Source organism: Oncorhynchus nerka, linkage group LG18 (assembly GCF_034236695.1).
Source record: "Oncorhynchus nerka isolate Pitt River linkage group LG18, Oner_Uvic_2.0, whole genome shotgun sequence".
In the NCBI taxonomy this organism is placed as follows: Eukaryota; Metazoa; Chordata; class Actinopteri; order Salmoniformes; family Salmonidae; genus Oncorhynchus; species Oncorhynchus nerka.
The window spans coordinates 38,003,039-38,025,989 of record NC_088413.1 but is presented as its reverse complement, the minus strand read 5'-3'; the positions used below and the strand labels follow the sequence as shown (position 1 = coordinate 38,025,989).

At 43.3% G+C, this 22,951-nt stretch overlaps 1 protein-coding gene across 1 annotated transcript; it reads right to left on the bottom strand.

The window, feature by feature from the left end:
- Positions 1 to 13,521: 13,521 nt before the first annotated feature.
- On the bottom strand, positions 13,522 to 20,929 carry LOC115145814 (storkhead-box protein 1-like). The gene is made up of 2 exons (XM_029687357.2): positions 19,860 to 20,929; positions 13,522 to 16,464 (listed from the first exon to the last, which is right to left on the bottom strand). The coding sequence occupies exons 1-2, from the start codon at positions 20,179 to 20,181 to the stop codon at positions 16,457 to 16,459; spliced, it is 330 nt and encodes a 109-aa protein (XP_029543217.1). The 5' UTR covers positions 20,182 to 20,929; the 3' UTR covers positions 13,522 to 16,456.
- Between the last annotated feature and the right edge of the window lie 2,022 nt (positions 20,930 to 22,951).

Genomic DNA, 22,951 nt, shown 5'->3' with positions numbered 1-22,951 from the left:
TGCCGTTCCCCTCACAGCTCCGTAGGCAAGCACCATGGTCTTGTAGCGGATGCGAGCTTCAACTGGAAGCCAGTGGAGAGAGCGGAGGAGCGGGGTGACGTGAGAGAACTTGGGAAGGTTGAACACCAGACGGGCTGCGGCGTTCTGGATGAGTTGTAGGGGTTTAATGGCACAGGCAGGGAGCCCAGCCAACAGCGAGTTGCAGTAATCCAGACGGGAGATGACAAGTGCCTGGATTAGGACCTGCGCTGCTTCCTGTGTGAGGCAGGGTCGTACTCTGCGGATGTTGTAGAGCATGAACCTACAAGAACGGGCCACCGCCTTGATGGTAGTTGAGAACGACAGGGTGTTGTCCAGGATCACGCCAAGGTTCTTAGCGCTCTGGGAGGAGGACACAATGGAGTTGTCAACCGTGATGGCGAGATCATGGAACGGGCAGTCCTTCCCCAGGAGGAAGAGCAGCTCCGTCTTGCCGAGGTTCAGCTTGAGGTGGTGATCCGTCATCCACACTGATATGTCTGCCAGACATGCAGAGATGCGATTCGCCACCTGGTCATCAGAAGGGGGAAAGGAGAAGATTAATTGTGTGTCGTCTGCATAGCAATGATAGGAGAGACCATGTGAGGTTATGACAGAGCCAAGTGACTTGGTGTATAGCGAGAATAGGAGAGGGCCTAGAACAGAGCCCTGGGGGACGCCAGTGGTGAGAGCGCGTGGTGAGGAGACAGATTCTCGCCACGCCACCTGGTAGGAGCGACCTGTCAGGTAGGATGCAATCCAAGCGTGGGCCGCGCCGGAGATGCCCAACTCGGAGAGGGTGGAGAGGAGGATCTGATGGTTCACAGTATCGAAGGCAGCCGATAGGTCTAGAAGGATGAGAGCAGAGGAGAGAGAGTTAGCTTTAGCAGTGCGGGAGGGCCTCCGTGATACAGAGAAGAGCAGTCTCAGTTGAATGACTAGTCTTGAAACCTGACTGATTTGGATCAAGAAGGTCATTCTGAGAGAGATAGCGGGAGAGCTGGCCAAGGACGGCACGTTCAAGAGTTTTGGAGAGAAAAGAAAGAAGGGATACTGGTCTGTAGTTGTTGACATCGGAGGGATCGAGTGTAGGTTTTTTTCAGAAGGGGTGCAACTCTCGCTCTCTTGAAGACAGAAGGGACGTAGCCAGCGGTCAGGGATGAGTTGATGAGCGAGGTGAGGTAAGGGAGAAGGTCTCCGGAAATGGTCTGGAGAAGAGAGGAGGGAATAGGGTCAAGCGGGCAGGTTGTTGGGCGGCCGGCCGTCACAAGATGCGAGATTTCATCTGGAGAGAGAGGGGAGAAAGAGGTCAGAGCACAGGGTAGGGCAGTGTGAGCAGAACCAGCGGTGTCATTTGACTTAGCAAACGAGGATCGGATGTCGTCAACCTTCTTTTCAAAATGGTTGACGAAGTCATCTGCAGAGAGGAGGAGGGGGAGGGGGAGGAGGATTCAGGAGGGAGGAGAAGGTGGCAAAGAGCTTCCTAGGGTTAGAGGCAGATGCTTGGACTTTAGAGTGGTAGAAAGTGGCTTTAGCAGCAGAGACAGAAGAGGAAAATGTAGAGAGGAGGGAGTGAAAGGATGCCAGGTCCGCAGGGAGGCGAGTTTTCCTCCATTTCCGCTCGGCTGCCCGGAGCCCTGTTCTGTGAGCTCGCAATGAGTCGTCGAGCCACGGAGCAGGAGGGGAGGACCGAGCCGGCCTGGAGGATAGGGGACATAGAGAATCAAGGGATGCAGAAAGGAGGAGAGGAGGGTTGAGGAGGCAGAATCAGGAGATAGGTTGGAGAAGGTTTGAGCAGAGGGAAGAGATGATAGGATGGAAGAGGAGAGAGTAGCGGGGAGAGAGAGCGAAGATTGGGACGGCGCGATACCATCCGAGTAGGGGCAGTGTGAGAAGTGTTGGATGAGAGCAAGAGGGAAAAGGATACAAGGTAGTGGTCGGAGACTTGGAGGGGAGTTGCAGTGAGGTTAGTGGAAGAACAGCATCTAGTAAAGATGAGGTCGAGCGTATTGCCTGCCTTGTGAGTAGAGGGGGAAGGTGAGAGGGTGAGGTCAAAAGAGGAGAGGAGTGGAAAGAAGGAGGCAGAGAGGAATGAGTCAAAGGTAGACGTGGGGAGGTTAAAGTCGCCCAGAACTGTGAGAGGTGAGCCGTCCTCAGGAAAGGAGCTTATCAAGGCATCAAGCTCATTGATGAACTCTCCGAGGGAACCTGGAGGGCGATAAATGATAAGGATGTTAAGCTTGAAAGGGCTGGTAACTGTGACAGCATGGAATTCAAAGGAGGCGATAGACAGATGGGTAAGGGGAGAAAGAGAGAATGACCACTTGGGAGAGATGAGGATCCCGGTGCCACCACCCCGCTGACCAGAAGCTCTCGGGGTGTGCGAGAACACGTGGGCGGACGAAGAGAGAGCAGTAGGAGTAGCAGTGTTATCTGTGGTGATCCATGTTTCCGTCAGTGCCAAGAAGTCGAGGGACTGGAGGGAGGCATAGGCTGAGATGAACTCTGCCTTGTTGGCCGCAGATCGGCAGTTCCAGAGGCTACCGGAGACCTGGAACTCCACGTGGGTCGTGCGCGCTGGGACCACCAGATTAGAGTGGCCGCGGCCACGCGGTGTGGAGCGTTTGTATGGTCTGTGCAGAGAGGAGAGAACAGGGATAGACAGACACATAGTTGACAGGCTACAGAAGAGGCTACGCTAATGCAAAGGAGATTGGAATGACAAGTGGACTACACGTCTCGAATGTTCAGAAAGTTAAGCTTACGTGCATGAATCTTATTGACTAAAATAATTCAAATGATACAGTACTGCTGAAGTAGGCTAGCTGGCAGTGGCTGGCACTCCTCACACCTATGATACCTCCTTTGTCCCACCTCCCACACATGCAGTGACTTCACCCATTATAACCAGCATATCCAGAGATACAACCTCTCTTATCATCACCCAGTGCCTGGGCGTACCTCCGCTGTTCCCGCAACCCACCATACCCCTGTCTGCACATTATGCCCTGAATATATTCTACCACGCCCATAAATCTGCTCCTTTTATTCCTTGTCCCCAACGCTCTAGGCGACCAGTTTTGATAGCCTTTAGCCGCACCCTCATCCTACTCCTCCTCTGTTCCTCGGGTGATGTGGAGGTAAACCCAGGCCCTGCATGTCCCCAGGCACCCTCATTTGTTGACTTCTGTGATCGAAAAAGCCTTGGTTTCATGCATGTCAACATCAGAAGCCTCCTCCCTAAGTTTGTTTTACTCACTGCTTTAGCACACTCTGCCAACCCTGATGTCTTTGCTGTGTCTGAATCCTGGCTTAGGAAGGCCACCAAAAATTCTGAGATTTCCATACCCAACTATAACACTTTCCGTCAAGATAGAACTACCAAAGGGGGAGGAGTTGCAATCTACTGCAGAGATAGCCTGCAAAGTTCTGTCATACTTTCCGGGTCTATACCCAAACAGTTCGAACTTCTAATTTTAAAAATTAATCTCTCCAGAAATAAGTCTCTCAATGTTGCTACCTGCTACCGACCCCCCTCAGCTCCCAGCTGTGCCCTGGACACCATCTGTGAATTGATCGCCCCCCATCTAGCTTCAGAGTTTGTTCTGTTAGGTGACCTAAACTGGGATATGCTTAACACCCCGGCAGTCCTCTAAGCTAGATACTCTCAATCTCACACAAATCATCAAGGAACCCACCAGGTACAACCCTAAATCCGTAAACATGGGCACCCTAATTGACACTATTCTGACCAACTTGCCCTCCAAATACACCCTTGCTGTCTTCAATCAGGATCTCAGCAATCACTGCCTCATTGCCTGTATCCGCGGTCAAACGACCACCCCTCATCACTGTCAAACGCTCCCTAAAACACTTCTGCGAGCAGGCCTTTCAAATCGACCTGGCCCGGATATCCTGGAAGGATATTGACCTCATCCCGTCAGTTGAGGATGCCTGGTCATTCTTTAAAAGTAACTTCCTCACCATCTTAGACAAGCATGCTCCGTTAAAAAAATTCAGAACTAAGAACAGATATAGTCCTTGGTTCACTCCAGACCTGACTGCCCTCGACCAGCACAAAAACATCCTGTGGCGGACTGCAATAGCATCGAATAGTCCCCGCGATATGCAACTGTTCAGGGAAGTCAGGAACCAATACACGCAGTCAGACAGGAAAGCAAAGGCCAGCTTTTTCAAGCAGAAATTTGCATCCTGTAGCTCTAACTCCCAAAAGTTCTGGGACACTGTAAAGTCCATGGAGAACAAGAGCACCTCCTCCAAGCTGCCCACTGCACTGAGGCTAGGTAACACGGTCACCACCTATAAATCCGTGATAATCGAAAACTTCAACAAGCATTTCTCAACGGCTGGCCATGCCTTCCTCCTGGCTACTCCAACCTCTGCCAACAGCTCGGGCGATTCCCTGATCCACCTCTACGCAGACTACACCATTCTGTATACTTCTGGCCCTTCCTTGGACACTGTGCTATCTAACCTCCAAACGAGCTTCAATGCCGTACAACACTCCTTCCGTGGCCTCCAACTGCTCTTAAATGCTAGTAAAACCAAATGCATGCTTTTCAACCATTCGCTGCCTGCACCCGCACACCCGACTAGCATCACCACCCTGGATGGTTCCGACCTAGAATATGTGGACATCTATAAGTACCTAGGTGTCTGACTAGACTGCAAACTCTCCTTTCAGACTTGTATCAAACATCTCCAATCCAAAATCAAATCTAGAATCGGCTTTCTATTTCGCAACAAAGCCCCCTTCACTCACGCCGCAAAACTTACCCTAGTAAAACTGACTATCCTACCGATCCTCGACTTTGGCGATGTCATCTACAAAATAGCTTCCAATACTCTACTCAGCAAACTGGATGCAGTTCATCACAGTGCCATCCGTTTTGTTACTAAAGCACCTTATACCACCCACCACTGCAACCTGTATGCTCTAGTCGGCTGGCCCTCGCTACATGTTTGTCGCCAGACCCACTGGCTCCAGATCACCTACAAGTCTATGCTAGGTAAAGCTCCGCCTTATCTCAGTTCACTGGTCACGATGGCAACACCCACCCGTAGCACGCGCTCCAGCAGGTGTGTCTCACTGATCGCAAAAATCTCTGAAGTTGGAGACTTTTATCTCCCTCACCAACTTTAAACATCTGCTATCTGAGCAGCTAACCGATCGCTGCAGCTGTACATAGTCCATCGGTATATAGCCCACCCAATTTACCTACCTCATCCCCATACTGTTTTTATTTTATTTACTTTTCTGCTCTTTTGCACACCAGTATCTCTACCTGCACATGTTCATCTGATCATTTATCACTCCAGTGTTAATCTGCTAAATTGTAATTATTCACTCCTATGGCCTATTTATTGTCTACCTCCTCATGCCTTTTGCACACAATGTATATAGATTATTTATTTTTCTATTATGTTATTGACTTGTTTATTGTTTATATTTTACTCCATGTGTAACTCTGTGTTGTTGTCTGTTCACACTGCTATGCTTTATCTTGGTCAGGTCACAGTTGCAAATGAGAACTTGTTCTCAACTAGCATACCTCGTTAAATAAAGGTGAAATAAAATTAAAATAAAGTAAATAAAAATCTGTCAAGATTGCCCTTTTTGGCTCTTGCCAATTTGCATCCTCCCGCATGTCCACAACATAGGATAACTCTCAAAGGAAAAAAGATGCATCTTTAGCAACGACGCTTATGCTGTGGAAAAGTAAACTAAACTATATTTTGGCTAGTTATACAGTACATAAAGGGACACTATATATTATATTTATCTTGTGCCCCCAACTTTAAACAAACTTTTGGATATGCATGAATTGTAAGTCAACCAAACAGGTGACCCAGCTGGCAAAATATGGCACATTATGTACATTTTTAGTTTTTAAACTGGTTCTTGTTGAAAGGATGTCATATAACCTGATCCTATAACCTGATCCAACAAGTCTCTGTTTCAACCAGTTTTGCCTGTCGGGAAAGTTTGATACTCACCATTCTGATCTTCTTTAAGGGTAGGACCCAATGACTATATATATGAATGGTCAAAGCCATCGATCACGTGACACCATTCATTCCTTTCTGAAGACTCAATAGGCATTGAAGCCAAATGAAGTCGTTTCAGATGGCATCTCATGGAGACATAACATGTGCAGTTTGAGCTCCAGTAAGTGACGTTGCAGGGTAGCTCAGTGCTGCCACCTCTCATTGATTAGCAACTAAATTATCCTTATAACTTTTTCTGTTTGCAATTTTAAAATAATAGGTTCAGGGACATACATTTGGTGTATTAAAAGCAATTATTGGTGCCATGATAATCTTCAAACCACTTTTTTATTTACACAAAGATTGTGTAAATATAGTGCATTTTTTCCATTCACTATAATAGGGGATCCTGTTTTCTGCTAACAATGCCTGCAGTACCATGGTTAGCCTTGAACTCTGTGGCTTCAATGAGAGGGGGCAGTAGTTATCTCATGGTACGGCCACACAGATTTTGTGTCTGCAAATTCCGATTAAACCAATGTTTTTTTAATATGAGTCATCTGCTGCCAGATGAATGACACCAGAGACGATTGTCTATAAAATAGTCGCACAATATGTCTGTCTCAAAGTATGCAACTAGTCCCAAAAAAGTAGAGATGAGTTGACAGACAAAAAGGACCACAATGTACATCATATACGATTTTATCCGTGCCCATGCATCTCGGTGTGGCCGTACTTGTAGGCCATCGGCACACTGGGATTTTGTGTCTGAGATTTTCGGATGAAGCCAATGCTTTTTCAATGACAGTCCGTCGTCAAATAGTTGACTTGAGTTGTAATTTTTGGTGGGTAGGAGCGTTGGGCCAGTAACCGAAAGGTTGGTGGATCGAATCCCCGAGCTGACAAGGTAAACATCTGTCGTTCTGCCCCTGAGCAAGGAAGTTAACCCACTGTTCACCGGGTGCCGAAGACGTGGATGTCGATTAAGGCAGCCCTCCGCTACCTCTCTGATTCAGAGGGGTTAGGTTAAATGTGGAAGACACATTTAAGTTGAATGCATTCAGTTGTACAACTGACTAGGTATCCCCTTTCGCATTCCCTTTTGACTGACAAAAACGGACAATGATGTACGTCATATACGATGTCATCCGTGTTCATGCGTTTGAGTGTGGTCATAGCCTCCTCTCGATTAACTACCCTACTTTGCCCTCTAATGGTAGTACATGACCTGACATGGTCCTTGCCATCACAGCCTGTGATAACATGTGGCAACACCATGTCAGCAGAAGAAACCCTATGACTGACTGTACAATATGCCTAAAATACACAGCCATTGACACTTTTGTCACACTTTCAAACATGTTTTGGGTAAGATAAATTGACCAGTCACAGATTAGCCTTCCACCTACAGTACCAGTCAAAAGTTTGGACACACCTGCTCATTCAAGGGTTTTTCTTTATTTTTTACTATTTTCTACATTGTATAATAATAGTGAAGACATCAAACTATGAAATAACACATATGGAATCATGTAGTAACCAAAAAAGTGTTAAACTAATTTTATATTTTATATTCTCTGATGACAGCTTTGCATACTTTTGGCACTCTCTCATCAAGCTTCACCTGGAATTATTTTCCTACAGTCTTGAAGGAGTTCCCACATATGCTGAGCACTTGTTGTATGCTTTTCAACTCAGCCCAAACCATCTCAATTGGGTTGAGGTCGGGTGATTGTGGAGGCCAGGTCATCTGCTGCAGAACTCCATCTCTCTCCTTCTTGGTCAAATAGCCCTTACACAGCCTGGAGGTGTGTTGGGCCATTGTCCTGTTGAAAAACAAATGATTGTCCCACTCAGTGCAAACCAGATGGGGTGGCGTATCGCTGCATAATGCTGTGGTAGCCATGCTCGTTCAGTGTGCCTTGAATTCTAAATAAATCACAGACAGTGTCACCAGCAACACACCATCACACCTCCTCCTCCATGCTTCACGGTGGGAACCGCACATGCAAAGATCATCCATTCACCTACTCTGCGTCTCACAAAGACATGGCAGATTTTTTTACAAAAATCTCACATTTGGACTCATCAGACCAAAGGACAGATTTCCACTGGTCTAATGTCCATTGTTTCTTGGCCCAAGCAAGTCTCTTCTTTTTATTGGTGTCCTTTAGTAGTGATTTCTTTGAAGCAACTCGACCATGAAGGCCTGAAGGTCTCCTCTGAACAATTGATGTTGAGATGTGTCTGTTACTAGAACTCTGTGAAGCATTTATTTGGGCTGCAGTATCGGAGTCTGGTAATTCTAATGAAGTTATCCTCTGCAGCAGAGGTAACTCTGGGTCTTCCTTTCATGTGTCGGTCCTCATCATCATAGCGCTTGATTGATTTTGCGACTGTACTTGAAGAAACATTACGGATTGAGTGACCTTCATTTTTTTTAACCTTTATTTAACTAGGCAAGTCAATTAACAAAAAACAACAACAGTTTTTTGGTTACTACATGATTCCATAGTTGATGTCTTCACTATTATTCTAGAATGTAGAAAATAGTACAAATAAAGAAAAACCCTTGAATGAGTAGGTGTCCAAACTTGATTGCTACTGTGTACTTATTCACATCCAGTTCTTGTAGGAAATGCAAACTTGTAGCGTATGTGTTTTAAAAAAGCGTTTAAAGTTTTTAAATTTCCACTTTGTGACGTTTCAGACTTGATTTGCCATAACGAAAAATGTATCAACCCCTGCAATAATCCATATAACAATTCACATTTCCTGTTGCTTCAGGATTATTTTCCTGCTGTAGCAAACTGTCTCAAAGTAAGATCATACCTCTGTACGGCCAACGACAATAGGTTTTCACAGACTGACACTGCGACTGTGCATTAATCAGCCAACCACTCCAGAAACGGAGCCTTCCTTAAAGCATGTTTGTTTTTGTTGAAAACCCTCAAAGGGCTCTTTTGAGTGTGAACGCAAACCCCAGCTCACAATGGAGCCCCCAGTCATTGTCTCTATAGCATGGCGGGCCATTGCTTGCTGCAGAGCCTGCTGACTCATGAGTATAGATGGAGGGAGAAATGAAGGAGGGATGAAGGAGGAGATGAGGGAGGGAGGGGGATAGAGGGGACAGTGTCAAGTTTGCTGAAGTTCATTCATACCAAAGAGAAAAGAGGAGAGGAAGAGAGGAGGGGGGGAGACGCAACAAGCCAGCCATCTTATTTCTCAATCGCGCTGCAACAGCCCCCGTTGCCATGACAACCCAGTCCGATGATCTCATAGCTGCTACCAAGTGCCATCCCTTAAAAAGAGCCAAGAGTTGTTGTTGGAGCTATAGACACGGAACAGACCACAGACAGAGCCAAGCACACAGCAGAAGCACAGGAAAAGCAATACAAAAACGGACACTTTGAAGCTGCTGTATGGGAAATATGTAGAGTTCTGCAGAACACAGGCATTGTAGAGTACAACAATGTTCAGATCAATTCAGTTTCATACCAGTGAGCCAGCTATGGATCAAATACACATGTGCTGTATTTGAATTACATGTAATGACTAATTTGAAACAGCATTTGTTGTGTATATGGAATGTACTTTCATACAATATTCTATTAAATACATACTTTGAAAGCATTTGGGATCTCTTTCTATTGGTGTGAGTGTGTGTTAAATGTGTGTGTTAAATGTGTTAAATTTCACGTAACTTCAATTGAGGAAACACTGTAAACCTCTAGAGTTGTTTAAAGAATATTAATTAATTAATTAATACAACTCTCTTACCTGGTGACAACCAAAGTTATTTGTATTTTTGTTGTCTTACAGCACTTGAACAGTTTTCAAACAGAAGATGACTATTAAATCACAACAAAAAGTTATATTTCTATGAAATGGCATTCACTGAGCACAGATCGGTCCCTATTTGCAAGTGAAAATGTAGTGTGACGCATTTGCAATGTTTACATTTTGATTGGTGGTCAGGCCCACTCTTTGATAGTTGGTCCACCTTACAGTGTGCCTAGTATTTTCACTTAAATATGCATCTGGTCACACAGAACTCAAAAGATGGGCCACTGTTCATATGCAACCATGTATTGAGCCCCCTGGTGGCTGCTGACCAAACCCAAAGGTGTGAATACATTAGTGCACACTGTAGCAAACCGTAGCAAAACGTTTTGCAAGAAAAATGTGTTTCTTAAATGAACAAATTCAGAACAAATTCATGTCCCTCCCCATTTCGGCTTCCGTTTGATTCCTAGTGAATATATACATCCCGGGTGGTGTTCAGTAGGCACAAAACAGTGGGAAAAACTGAAACAGGAAGTTACTACCTGAATCTCTCCAATATTGACTTGCCAAGTTAAATAAAAATACAGTAAAAAAAATAAGAAACTCTTGTTTTCATTTTCCGTTGCAGGGCTATGCCCTAATGAACATGACCCTGGCAGGGATCCCCTTAGTTGAGTCATCCCCTTAGATGGTGAATCAGAAGTACATGTACAGTGTTAGACGAGGTCTTAAAAGAAACATTGTAAACTTGGCCTTGATAATCATCTTCAGGTTTTAAGCAAGGTGACTGCAGCAACAAAATGCAATACTAGCAATCTCACACTGCTAAATGAATAGCCTAGGGGGCCTGTTTTCCAGACAGAGATTCTCCATTCAGAATGCTTTTCAGTCCTGAACTAGGCTTAATCTGTCCGGTTTACAGGACACAGATTAAGCCTTGTCCTGGACTAAGAAGCATGTTCAATGGAGAATATCTAGACTTCTATGAAACATACACAATAGGTCAAAATATGGTAAGCATTAGGCTAGGGGCCAATGTACCGTTGGGCCGAAATTAAAAAGAGTGTGTGTGAGAAAACAAAATACTATTTATTATGCTTAATTCAATGTGCAAACACACCTGAAGAGCTATTGCTACTTGATATCAGCCAATGAGGTCAGTGCAGCTGCAGCATCAACTTCCCTCTATGGCTTTGTCAATGTGGGTTGCCTGGGCAGAAAACAATTACAATTCAACACATTTTGTTGCCATGACAAGCGAATAAACTTTTGCCAGTTTTTATTCCAAACAAACATCCACACACATTAAAAAAAAAACATGTACTAAAAAACATTTCCAAATTCAGTACTTCCTGTTTTCTGAGTATCCCCATTTGCTGGCATTATCATAGTGAAGGAAGTATTCTAATGTGGGTAAATACAGAACACTTTCCATTCCACATCAGAGACATCCAGGGTGTAGACTATTATTTACAGGTCTGTAATGTTGTCTTTCAAAACTACAGTGAACGTTCAAGTAGAAACAGGTTAGGGGTTGAGAAGGCCTTACGAATTAAAAGCATAATTCCAACACCTTTATTTTCAAAATAATTCTCAGTTTCCACATTGACCTCAGGTGGCAAGCCGACATGTCATGAGGCACAAGGTACTACATCTCTGAGAAACTACATTTGCTCCAAGATGTCACACATCACTACTGTATAGATCGCTATAGATTTGGTGTGGGAAGGTGTGGGTGTAGGTTTTTGGTCTAGCCAGCAGTAACACACCTGATTATATGAATCATCCAATGAATCATCGTCTTCCATTAAAACTTAGATTTAGTGGAATCAGGTGGAGCCTGCCCCCACATTGGCCCCTCGCAGGGTAAAATTGCCCACATTTTCTCCAAACCTTATGTTTATTTTCACGTAGTTGTGTCTCAATAGGGCATTAGGCTCTAAATAGGAGTTGAGTGCAAGTGTTGGGTCACTCTGAGGAAGACATCAGCTTGACATCGAAACTTCAGCCATCTGTAACCTGCTCATCATAACAATGGATTAAAGCTGTGAAAAATAATTTAACCTCTTTATTTTCTGTTGAGTACTTTCTCCAAATCCTTGTTCAACCCAAGTGTTCAATTGACTTTAAATGTCTGTTTTAAAACACAATTTGAGAATATTATACAATTTTTTGCATGCACAAATCATTTCAAAGTAACTTTATATGAAGTTATGTGGTTATGATTGTTGCCCTTGTGAGGTAACTAAGGGATCTGGGAGTGAGGTCTAATGTATTTACAGCCAGGAAAGCAATGATGCATACCCCATAAGACATGTCACCAGAGGTCTCTTCACAATCCCCAAGTCCAGAACAGGTGTACAGTACTACATAGAGACATGACTACATTGAACTCTATTCCACATCAGGTAACTGATGCAAGCAGTAGAATCAGATTTAGAAAAACAGGTAAAAAATACCAGTGGTGTAAAGTACTTAAGTTAAAAGACTTTAAAGTACTACTTAAGTTGTTTTTTTGGGTATCTGTACTTTACTATTTATATTTTTGACAACTTTTACTTCACTACATTTCTAAAGAAAATAATGTACTTTTTACTCCAACATTTTCCCTGACACCCAAAAGTACTCGTTACATTTTGAATGCTAAGCAGGAAAAGGGTCCAATTCACACAATCAAGAGAACATCCATGGTCATCTCTACTGCCTCTAATCTGGCGGACTCACTAAACACAAAAGCTTTCTTTGTAAAGTGTTGGAGTGTGCCCCTTGCTTATTGTACATTTATTGTACATTTTTTCAAAAACAAGAAAATTGTGCCATCTGGTTTGCATAATATAAGGAATTTGAAGTGATTTTTACTTTTGATACTTTTTACTTTTGATAGTATAATTAAAACCAAATACTTTTACTTAAATAGCATTTTACTGGGTGACTTTCACCTTTACTTGAGTCATTTTCTATTAAGATATCTTTACTTTAAATAAATAAAAAATATTGAATCTTTATTTAACTAAGCAAGTCAGTTAAGAAACAATTCTTATTTACAATGACGGCCTACATCGGCCAAACCCGGACGACACTGGGCCAATTGTGTGCCGCCCTATGGGACTCCCAATCACGGCCGGTTGTGATACAGCCTGAATTCAAACCAGGGTGTCTGTAGTAACGCTTCTAGCACTGATGCAGTGCCTTAGACCGCTGTGCTACTCGGGAGCCCTAAGTATGACAATTGCGTACTTTTTCCACCACTGAAAAATACACCTTACGGAACAGCGGGGACTTTGAGGAGACATACTCAAAGGTGCAGGCACACGCATATGCACACATTGTAATATTGTTGTATGGTGGTATTATACATTTTGTATTGTACATTTTGTATTGTAGATATGCATGTAGTGTAAAAAAATTATATGATGTACTGTTTTATCTTTTGTTTTATGTGTAATGTAAGTGTTTTAATGTGCTGGCAGCAGCTAACGGGGATCCCTAATAAATACAAATACAAATGATAGAGCAATGAGCAGCAGGCGACAAAAAGCTTGGCATTGTGTGACCCATCCAAAGCTTTTGTTATATAATTGTGATCCACCAAGTAAACACAAATCTGTAGAAATAGACAGTGCTAAATAAAGTTTCCTACTTGAAATATACAGTATATTTTAAGTAGGAAACTTTATTTAGCACTGTCTATTTCTACAGATTTGTGTTTACTTGGTGGATCACAATTTTTTCCCCCCATCATGACCACCAAGTAGTATCCAAGATGGCGTAGCAGTCGGACATCTTCATCTTCGTCTTGTCGTGTCCCATGTATATATCTTTTTATATCTTTTTCTTCGCATATCTTTTTCTAAACCTCAACTTCAAAATACTCTCCTGCAACCCGCCTCACCCAATGTGGTGTGGATAGTTTTTTTTCTAAAGTATTTTTATCTACCACGGAACCGGAATCCCCCCAACAGAAGCTAGCCAGCTCACTAGCTACTAGCTAGTAGTCAGCTAACCACTGCTAGCGGTCATCACCTTTAGCTCGGAAAGCTCTCGCCAGTTTGTACAACGCTTTATTTAACCAGGTAGGCAAGTTGAGAACAAGTTCTCATTTACAATTGCGACCTGGCCAAGATAAAGCAAAGCAGTTTGACAGATACAACGACACAGAGTTACACATGGAGTAAAACAAACATACAGTCAATAATACAGTATAAACAAGTCTATATACAATGTGAGCAAATGAGGTGAGAAGGGAGGTAAAGGCAAAAAAGGCCATGGTGGCAAAGTAAATACAATATAGCAAGTAAAACACTGGAATGGTAGTTTTGCAATGGAAGAATGTGCAAAGTAGAAATAAAAATAATGGGGTGCAAAGGAGCAAAATAAATAAATTAATTAAATACAGTTGGGAAAGAGGTAGTTGTTTGGGCTAAATTATAGGTGGTCTATGTACAGGTGCAGTAATCTGTGAGCTGCTCTTACAGTTGGTGCTTAAAGCTAGTGAGGGAGATAAGTGTTTCCAGTTTCAGAGATTTTTGTTGTTCGTTCCAGTCATTGGCAGCAGAGAACTGGAAGGAGAGGCGGCCAAAGAAAGAATTGGTTTTGGGGGTGACTAGAGAGATATACCTGCTGGAGCGTGTGCTACAGGTGGGAGATGCTATGGTGACCAGCGAGCTGAGATAAGGGGGGACTTTACCTAGCAGGGTCTTGTAGATGACATGGAGCCAGTGGGTTTGGCGACGAGTATGAAGCGAGGGCCAGCCAACGAGAGCGTACAGGTCGCAATGGTGGGTAGTATATGGGGCTTTGGTGACTTTCCTCCGTCGCGATGTCCCTCTAAGGCCCTCCTCATAGCTTGCTAGTCCCGGCCTGCTAGCTGTCTGAACCGCCGTGTCTCCAGCCAGCCCAACCACTCGCTGCACCCCTATGATCACTCGGCTACACATGCCTCTCTCTAATATCAATATGCCTTGTCTATTACTGTCCTGGTTAGTGATTATTGTCGTATTTCACTGTAGAGCCTGTAGCCCTGCTCAATATGCCTTAACCAATCAGTTAGTTCCACCTCCCACATATGCGGTGACATCACCTGGTTTAAACGTCTCTAGAGACAATATCTCTCTCATCAATACTCAATGCCTAGATTTACCTACAATGTGTCTCACATCCTACCATACCTTTGGATGTACATTATGCCTTGAATCTATTCTATGGTGCCCAGAAACCTGCTCCTTTAACTCTCTGTTCCGAACGTACTAGACGACCAGTTCTGATAGCCTTTAGCTATACCCTTATCCTACTCCTCCTCTGATCCTCTGCTGATGTAGAGGTTAATCCAGGCCCTGCAGTGTCTAGCTCCACTCCTACTCCCCAGGTGCTTGCATTTGTTGAATTCTGTAACCGTAAAATCCTTGGTTTCATGCATGTTAAAATTAGAAGCGTCCTCCCTAAGTTTGTTTTATTCAATGCTTTAGCACAATCTGCCAATCCAGATGTCCTAGCCGTGTCTGAATCCTGGCTGAGGAAGAACACCAAAAACCCTGAAATTTCCATCCCTAACTATCACATTTTCTGACAAGAAAGAACTACCAAAGGGGGCGGTGTTGCAATCTGCAATCTACAATCTCACAGATCACTGCACATAGCCCATCTGTAATGGTCGTCGTATGAAGAAGGTGTGGACCAAAGCGCAGCGTGGTAAGTGTTCATGTTATTTTTATTTAAACTGAACACAAAACAAAATAACAAAGAGAATGAACAAAACCGAAACAGTTCTGTCTGGTGCAGACACAAAAACAGAAAACAACTACCCACAACCCATAGTGGGAAAACAGGCTGCCTAAGTATGGTTCTCAATCAGAGACAACGACAGACAGCTGTCCCTGATTGAGAACCATACCTGGCCAAAAACAAAGAAATATAAAAACATAGAAAAAAGAACATAGAACTCCCACCCTAGTCACACCATCCAACTACCTCATCCCCATACTGTATTTATTTATTTATCTTGCTCCTTTGCACCCCAGTATCTCTACTTGCACATTCATCTTCTGCACATCTACCATTCCAGTGTTTAATTGTTATATTGTAATTACTTCGTCACCATGGCCTATATATTGCCTTACCTCCCTTATCCTACCTCATTTGCACACTGTATATAGGCTCTTTCTACTGTATTATTGACTGTATGTTTGTTTATTCCATGTGTAACTCTGTGTTGTTGTATGTGTCGAACTGCTTTGCTTTATCTTGGCCAGGTCGCAGTTGTAAATGAGAACTTGTTCTCAACTAGCTTACCTGGTTAAATAAAAAATAAAAATAATTAAGCATGTTTCTGGACGGTACCCAGTCTTAAGTTGCAACCCTAGTGAGGAATTCCTCTCAACACATCAGTGGGGCCCCAACCCTCCTCTTGGGAAAATCTGTCAGACTAATTCCTGTCACCCTTTTGGAAATACAGCCAGAGTCATTCCTGTTACCACTTGGGATATACTGCCAGAATAATTTCTGTCTATCGTTTCCCCCAATTCTCTCTTCCAGGCCCCTCCTCTTCCTTCCATCGGGGAGAGTGCTTCAGTGTTTAGCATGGTTCCTTTCCTGAACAGACACTCGACTTTCCTTCCTGCACAGGACACTTCTCGTAGCCCCTCTGTTAGAAGCCTGCAAATGGAAACAAAGGGCTTTCATTCAATTAAACTTGTAACCAGATTTCCAGTTGAAATGTTGAAAAACAACAGGCTTTCCACACAGCGAGAAAAAGCATGTTTCAATCCACTAACAGTAGTTTTCTTTTGGTTTCAATCTGAAAACATTGTTTCTTTGAGTACAGGAATGCAACATTTTGTTTTGGATGTTGTTTTTTGACTTGACCTGGAAACCGGTTAAAAAGTTTCATCGAATAGGGCCCACAGTCACAGCTTCTATGGGCTTTCCTGCTGAGGTGGGACGCACCTTTCCCTCCTCAATTCAACGGTTGTGTGTGGGTTTTAAACCTTGAGAAAACCTGTGACAACATTCTTCCACTATCTCTGTCAAATTGGGCCAGATAAATAGAGTCGGGAACGGAGGGTACCTACCCACTGGGCACACACTGGTTGAATCAATGTTGTTTCCAAGTCATTTCAATGAAATTACGTTGAACCAATGTGGAATAGACGTTGAATTGACATCTGTACCCAGCGGGTATGCACATGGAGCAGCTGCATCAACTACGCTCCTCGTTACTCAGTGACTACCACAATGACATGCCAACGGATGCACACACATAATAGCAAAAAACATTTGCTGCCTGATGCTGCAATCGACAAATCAGATTACATGCAAGAGCTTTGACATTCAAAGAAACACAATGTCCTCTTGGGTGGTATTTAGTTGTTCAGTAGCTTACCAATTCCAGACATGGTTCAGGACTGACGACATCTCAACCCTACAGCAATTTATAAATCAGCCAAATACCATATGACAAACAATTGGCATCAAATATACATTTCAAGTTTTGTCTGGTAAAAGCGAAAATGTAAAAACAATAATTGATGTGATTTTCGATCTTTTACAAATGGCAAGCCCACCCCACATGGCTTGATCAACCTAAACCCTTTGGTTTTCAGGCCTTCAAATGTCGAGTGTATGGACATCTAATCACATCACCGGTAGGAAAATTGATCCTTGATCTGCATCTAATTATTATTGGCCTATTAGATTTATTTAATGTCTGACACGACTATTGTTCACAATTGCACCTAACAGAAACTGACAAAAACAAAAACTCTGGCAGGTGAGATAACCCTCGTTAAAGGGATACTTCAGGATTTTGGCAATGATTAAAAATGATCTACTTCTCAAGAGTCTTGTGGATACCATTTTTATATCTCTGTGTCCAGTATGAAGGTAGTTAGAGGCTGTTTTGCGAGCCAATGCTAACTAGCGTTAGTGCAATGACTGGAAGTCTGTAGGTATCTACTAGCATGCTGTGTGTGTTCAGAATGGAAAGGGGGAGGAACAAGCAGACCTCAGATATACATGTACAGTGGGGCAAAAAAGTATTTAGTCAGCCACCAATTGTGCAAGTTCTCCCACTTAAAAAGATGAGAGAGGCCTGTCATTTTCATCATAGGTACACTTCAACTATGACAGACAAAATGAGAAAAAAATCCAGAAAATCACATTGTAGGATTTTTAATTAATTCATTTGCAAATTATGGTGGAAAATAAGTATTTGGTCACCTACAAACAAGCAAGATTTCAGGCTCTCACAGACCTGTAACTTCTTCTTTAAGAGGCTCCTCTGTCCTCCACTCGTTAACTGTATTAATCGCACCTGTTTGAACTTGTTATCAGTATAAAAGACACCTGTCCACAACCTCAAACAGTCATACTCCAAACTCCACTATGGCCAAGACCAAAGAGCTGTCAAAGGACACGAGAAACAAAATTGTAGACCTGCACCAGGCTGGGAAGACTGAATCTGCAATACCATTGGAATTAGAAATATTTGGAAAATTCTGTAATCTGTCAGTGATTATAAGCCCCATCTTAGATTCTCCAGACATGGGAGTATTAGACCAGCTTACTCCAACCAAACAAACTTAATAGGTTAGACCAACTTGTGACTCTGAACTTTGCTATACAAAGCCAACCATTGTTTTCAATTTCAAAAGCTCTATTTCCTCACCTTTAAGTCAAGTCAATGTGCGTGTGATTATTGACTGTTGTGAATATGAATTCAACTTCCAGCACTCAGTAAGACATGAACCTGATACGGTATGACTGTGTTTTGTCAGATGAAAGGTGGGTCAGCACACAGTCTTCCCCATCCGTAGTATGTTCAGCACTTGCGCCGGCCAAGCAAGACTATTAGCACTAGCAACTTGCATGAGCATTAATATAGAGACCTCATTAGATTAGAGACTGTATTTGTCTGTGGATATTTATTAGCTATCAGGGAAACATTCCAAAGCTTAACAATGCTTGCTGCTTCAATGGTAAGGTCAGGGAGGGCATGGTATCCCCGTCCATGGACAAATAAGCACAGAATATCCCACTTTTTCTCAATCAATATTTATCCCCTTTTAAATTGTTGATGTGGTCGAGAGAGAGTGAGTAAGAGAGAGAGAGAGAGAGAGAGTGAGTAAGAGAGAGAGAGAGTGAGTAAGAGAGAGAGAGAGTGAGTAAGAGAGAGAGAGAGAGAGAGTGAGTGAGTAAGAGAGAGAGAGAGTGAGTACATTTACATTTACATTTAAGTCATTTAGCAGACGCTCTTATCCAGAGCGACTTACACGAGAGAGAGAGAGAGAGAGATGTTTACATGGTCCTGAACTTTGTCTCTTCCCAAATCCTGATTTGAGTTAGGAGCAGTTGCGACAAAACAATGGTGTTTCCCGATAGGTATTTGTGTTCTTGCTTACAGTGCATAAAAAAACACACACAAATAGCCTACCTCTCCCTAAAAGCAGATTTTGTTCAGACTTTCAAAGCATTTATGAGTGAGCGACTAGACACAACTGCGGTTGAACTTCACATGTCCCCAAACGTCATCATATACACACACACCACTGTGCATATCTACTGCTCTGATTGTTTAACTGAAATACAAACATATCCCACTAATTTCAAGACAAACTCCAAAGTCCCATCACACATATTTCCCATACTAGCTGAACAATGGTGAGGAAAGTGGGAATTAAGCAAACCACAGGGAGGGCTATAAATTCAAATGTATTTTTTCTCTTCTGTTGGCCTCCATATGCGCCATGAGTCTTGCACATTCCATTTGATCACATCCCAATGGGCACAGATGTCAATTCGACCCTTATTCTACAATTACGTGGAAACAACGTTGATTCAACCAGTGTGTGCCCAGTCACAAAGGCCTACTGTTATCCATTAAAGTTGAGCCGCACTATCCTATTGTGCAGAGTGGATCACCACAGTGTTCAGATGACCTGAAATGTACCTTTAGCTACTCAATAAACCAAACAAACAAGTGACAACCTGCCTGGATGGTATTATGATGATAATCACTGGTAGCCTTTAAGATTCATTAAGTACAGTCTTACCGATGCACTTGATCTCGAACCCTCCGGGCGGTTTGAGGGCCCGCCTCGCCCATCCCTCTCTGAGCCCCTTGAGGTGGTGTTCCTTCCCTTGGATTAGCAGGACATCCTGGTCAATCCAGCCTAGGAAGAAAGTCTCCGATATCGCATCGGTCACTTTCTTATTCCAGAAGTGCTGCATGTTGACGGCTTTGAAATCGGCAAATATCTCGTAGCCCGTGTGATGTTGCTGGAGCTTGTCGGTTACCGCGGGCGACTCCTCCGCGCCAACCCGAGACAGCACTATGCCCAGGGAGTGAGGCGCGATCTGCAGAAACTTATCCATGTCTCAAATGGCTTCGTTCTCCGCTACACCATGAATGACAACAACGTCCAATTTCTCAGAGCAGCATGTTTTACAGTATGTCTTATTCCGTACTTTGATATATTTCCAAAACGAGCACATCTTTCTGATGTTTCAATCTTGATTTAGGTCTATTGAAAACTGTATGCTACCACACAAACTTGACAGCACACATTTGATCTGCATCACGCAAAATGGAAATGTAGGCTATAGCCTATTCTTACAATAAATGTTGTCACTATCTGTGTCCAAAAACGAATCTCAACATGTCAAACGTTTTTATCAGGCGACAGTAGCATACCAATTTAACAGACAAATTAACTCTCAAACCCAAGCTTTCACATATAGCCTTTCAAAGAAAATAGGTGAACCGATTATTCCATGACCCACTTCCCAAGACGGTGAGAACCCCTCATCTGTGTGTGTACATCGATCGATCAGTGCACAGAGATTATAGCTGCAAGTGCAGGCGATGACTTCATCGTTCTGCCGTTCATGACTTCATTTGGTGCGCAAAGGCAGCCTCCCTCCCATTCAACGAGGGCGCACCGCGTCTCCGCATTCATCCAAAAAGGAATAAATAATCCAAACTGGGTTACACTTTCTTCTGTTCTGTGTAAAACGCCTGACACATAGCTTAGTGTATACCATTCTCATTCAACCCCTCGGTTCTTTGAGAAGATAGACGCCAATTCGAAGAGGAACAGGACCACCAAATATTTGACCGTAACTCCACCTACAGCCAACCCGCTGAACATGATGAGCTCCATACCGGGGCATTGCAACAGATGAAAACAAAAATATTTGACAGTCAAATGACAGGCGATGGAAGTATAGACTACCTGTGTAGGCAGACTGGTCTCATAGACTAGACGTAACATAGTAAATGTAAATGTGATATGTTACCGTTGGTATGGTTACATAAAATACCAAATATTTTTATAACTACCCCAAGATAGACCAGATCCTGTCATTTCCAATGGGAGTAAATTAATCATAGTGGGAAGAACAAGCAAGGAGGTGGGTAGAGCCAAGCACGAGCTAGTGAGATCCTATGAATGCATTTTAGTCTTTATTTGCGAATTTCCATTAGGGAACGCCTACTCTGTGAAATGTGCACGTGCAATAACTCAATTCGCCCTTGCACTCCTTCCAAACAATGCCTTTTATAGATACTTTGGCAAAGGGTAAAGTCTACAAAACCAAAACGCGGTATCCTCTGTTTGATACAGATTCTAGTACTGGAAACATTAAATTGTTTGGACATCAAATGTTTCATCTATAAAATAAAATAAATGGCAGAATGTTAGCCAAAATCCATTTTGCTCCATCTTCTCCCACTGCTGGCCACTGGGTTTCCTCTCATCTCCATATTTGGTAGTGAGTGGAAATGCCAACCAGATGCTTCACATTTATACATCTGGTGAAATATCCATAACTGACCAAATGTGTTAGCCTATATGGCCGAAAATAAAAAGGTGAAATGAGGGAACGTCATTTCTTGAACTTGGGATTTCGTTTCTTGAACTTGGGATTTGATTTGAGTTATTGTCATATATGGCAGAGCACCCAGCTATTAAAGCGAGAGAGCGCACCTGTTACTCACTCCCTAACCTTAGCCCTTTTAGCTAACCCTAACCTTAACCCCTAGAGCTAATGTTAGCCAGCTAGTTAACGTTAGCGACCTAGCCACCTATCTAACGTTAGCCACAACAAATTGGAATTCGTAACATATCATCCGTTTTGCGAATTCGGTGGAACAGTGGTCTAATGGCGGTCTAATAGTCTAAGCCACTGCATCCAGAACACACACTCTCTCCTCTACCTTTCCTCTCTATATCTATCCTATCAAATAACCAAAACAAAGACATGTGAGGAGTGCTACTTTCACTGCCAAAAAGAAGAAAAAAAGAAGGGGACTCTCATTCAAAGCAGGAATGCCATTGTGTCCTCAAAAGGAAATAGAGAATGTCAGTTGTTCAGTGCTTTGTTTGTTTATAGTAGTGTGGAACCTGATCGTGTTCCTTTTCACAGTGCTCCTTTTTTGGGGCCACAACAAAAACATGTACTGTTGGGGGAACACTGATAAAGAGTGTTCATCTTCCTTTGTTTAGTTTTTTACATTGATGGTCAGTAGGTCTGCCCCAGATTTTAAATCAGACATACTGTAACTAAACATTCATAACTGTTGTTATTATCTGATCTAACATAATTCATCTAACAATTGGTAATGTGTCATGCTGGAGGATGTTGCAGGCAGCAGAACGTTCTCCACGGCGTCTCCAGACTGTCACGTCTGTCACATGTGCTCAGTGTGAACCTGCTATCATCTGTGAAGAGCACAGGGCGCCAGTGGCGAATTTGCCAATCTTGGTGTTCTCTGGCAAATGCCAAACGTCCTGCACGGTGTTGGGCTGTAAAGCACAACCCCCACCTGTGGACATCGGGCCCTATTTACAACCCTCATGGAGTCTGTTTCTGACCATTTGATCAGACACATGCACATTTGTGGCCTGCTGGAGGTCATTTTGCAGGGCTCTGGCAGTGCTCCTCCTGCTCCTCCTTGCACAAAGGCGGAGGTAGCGGTCCTGCTGCTGGGTTGTTGCCCTCCTACGGCCTCCTCCACGTCTCCTGATGTACTGGCCTGTCTCCTGGTAGCGCCTCCATGCTCTGGACACTACACTGACAGACACAGCAAACCTTCTTGCCACATCTCGCATTGATGTTCCCTCCTGGATGAGCTGCACTACCT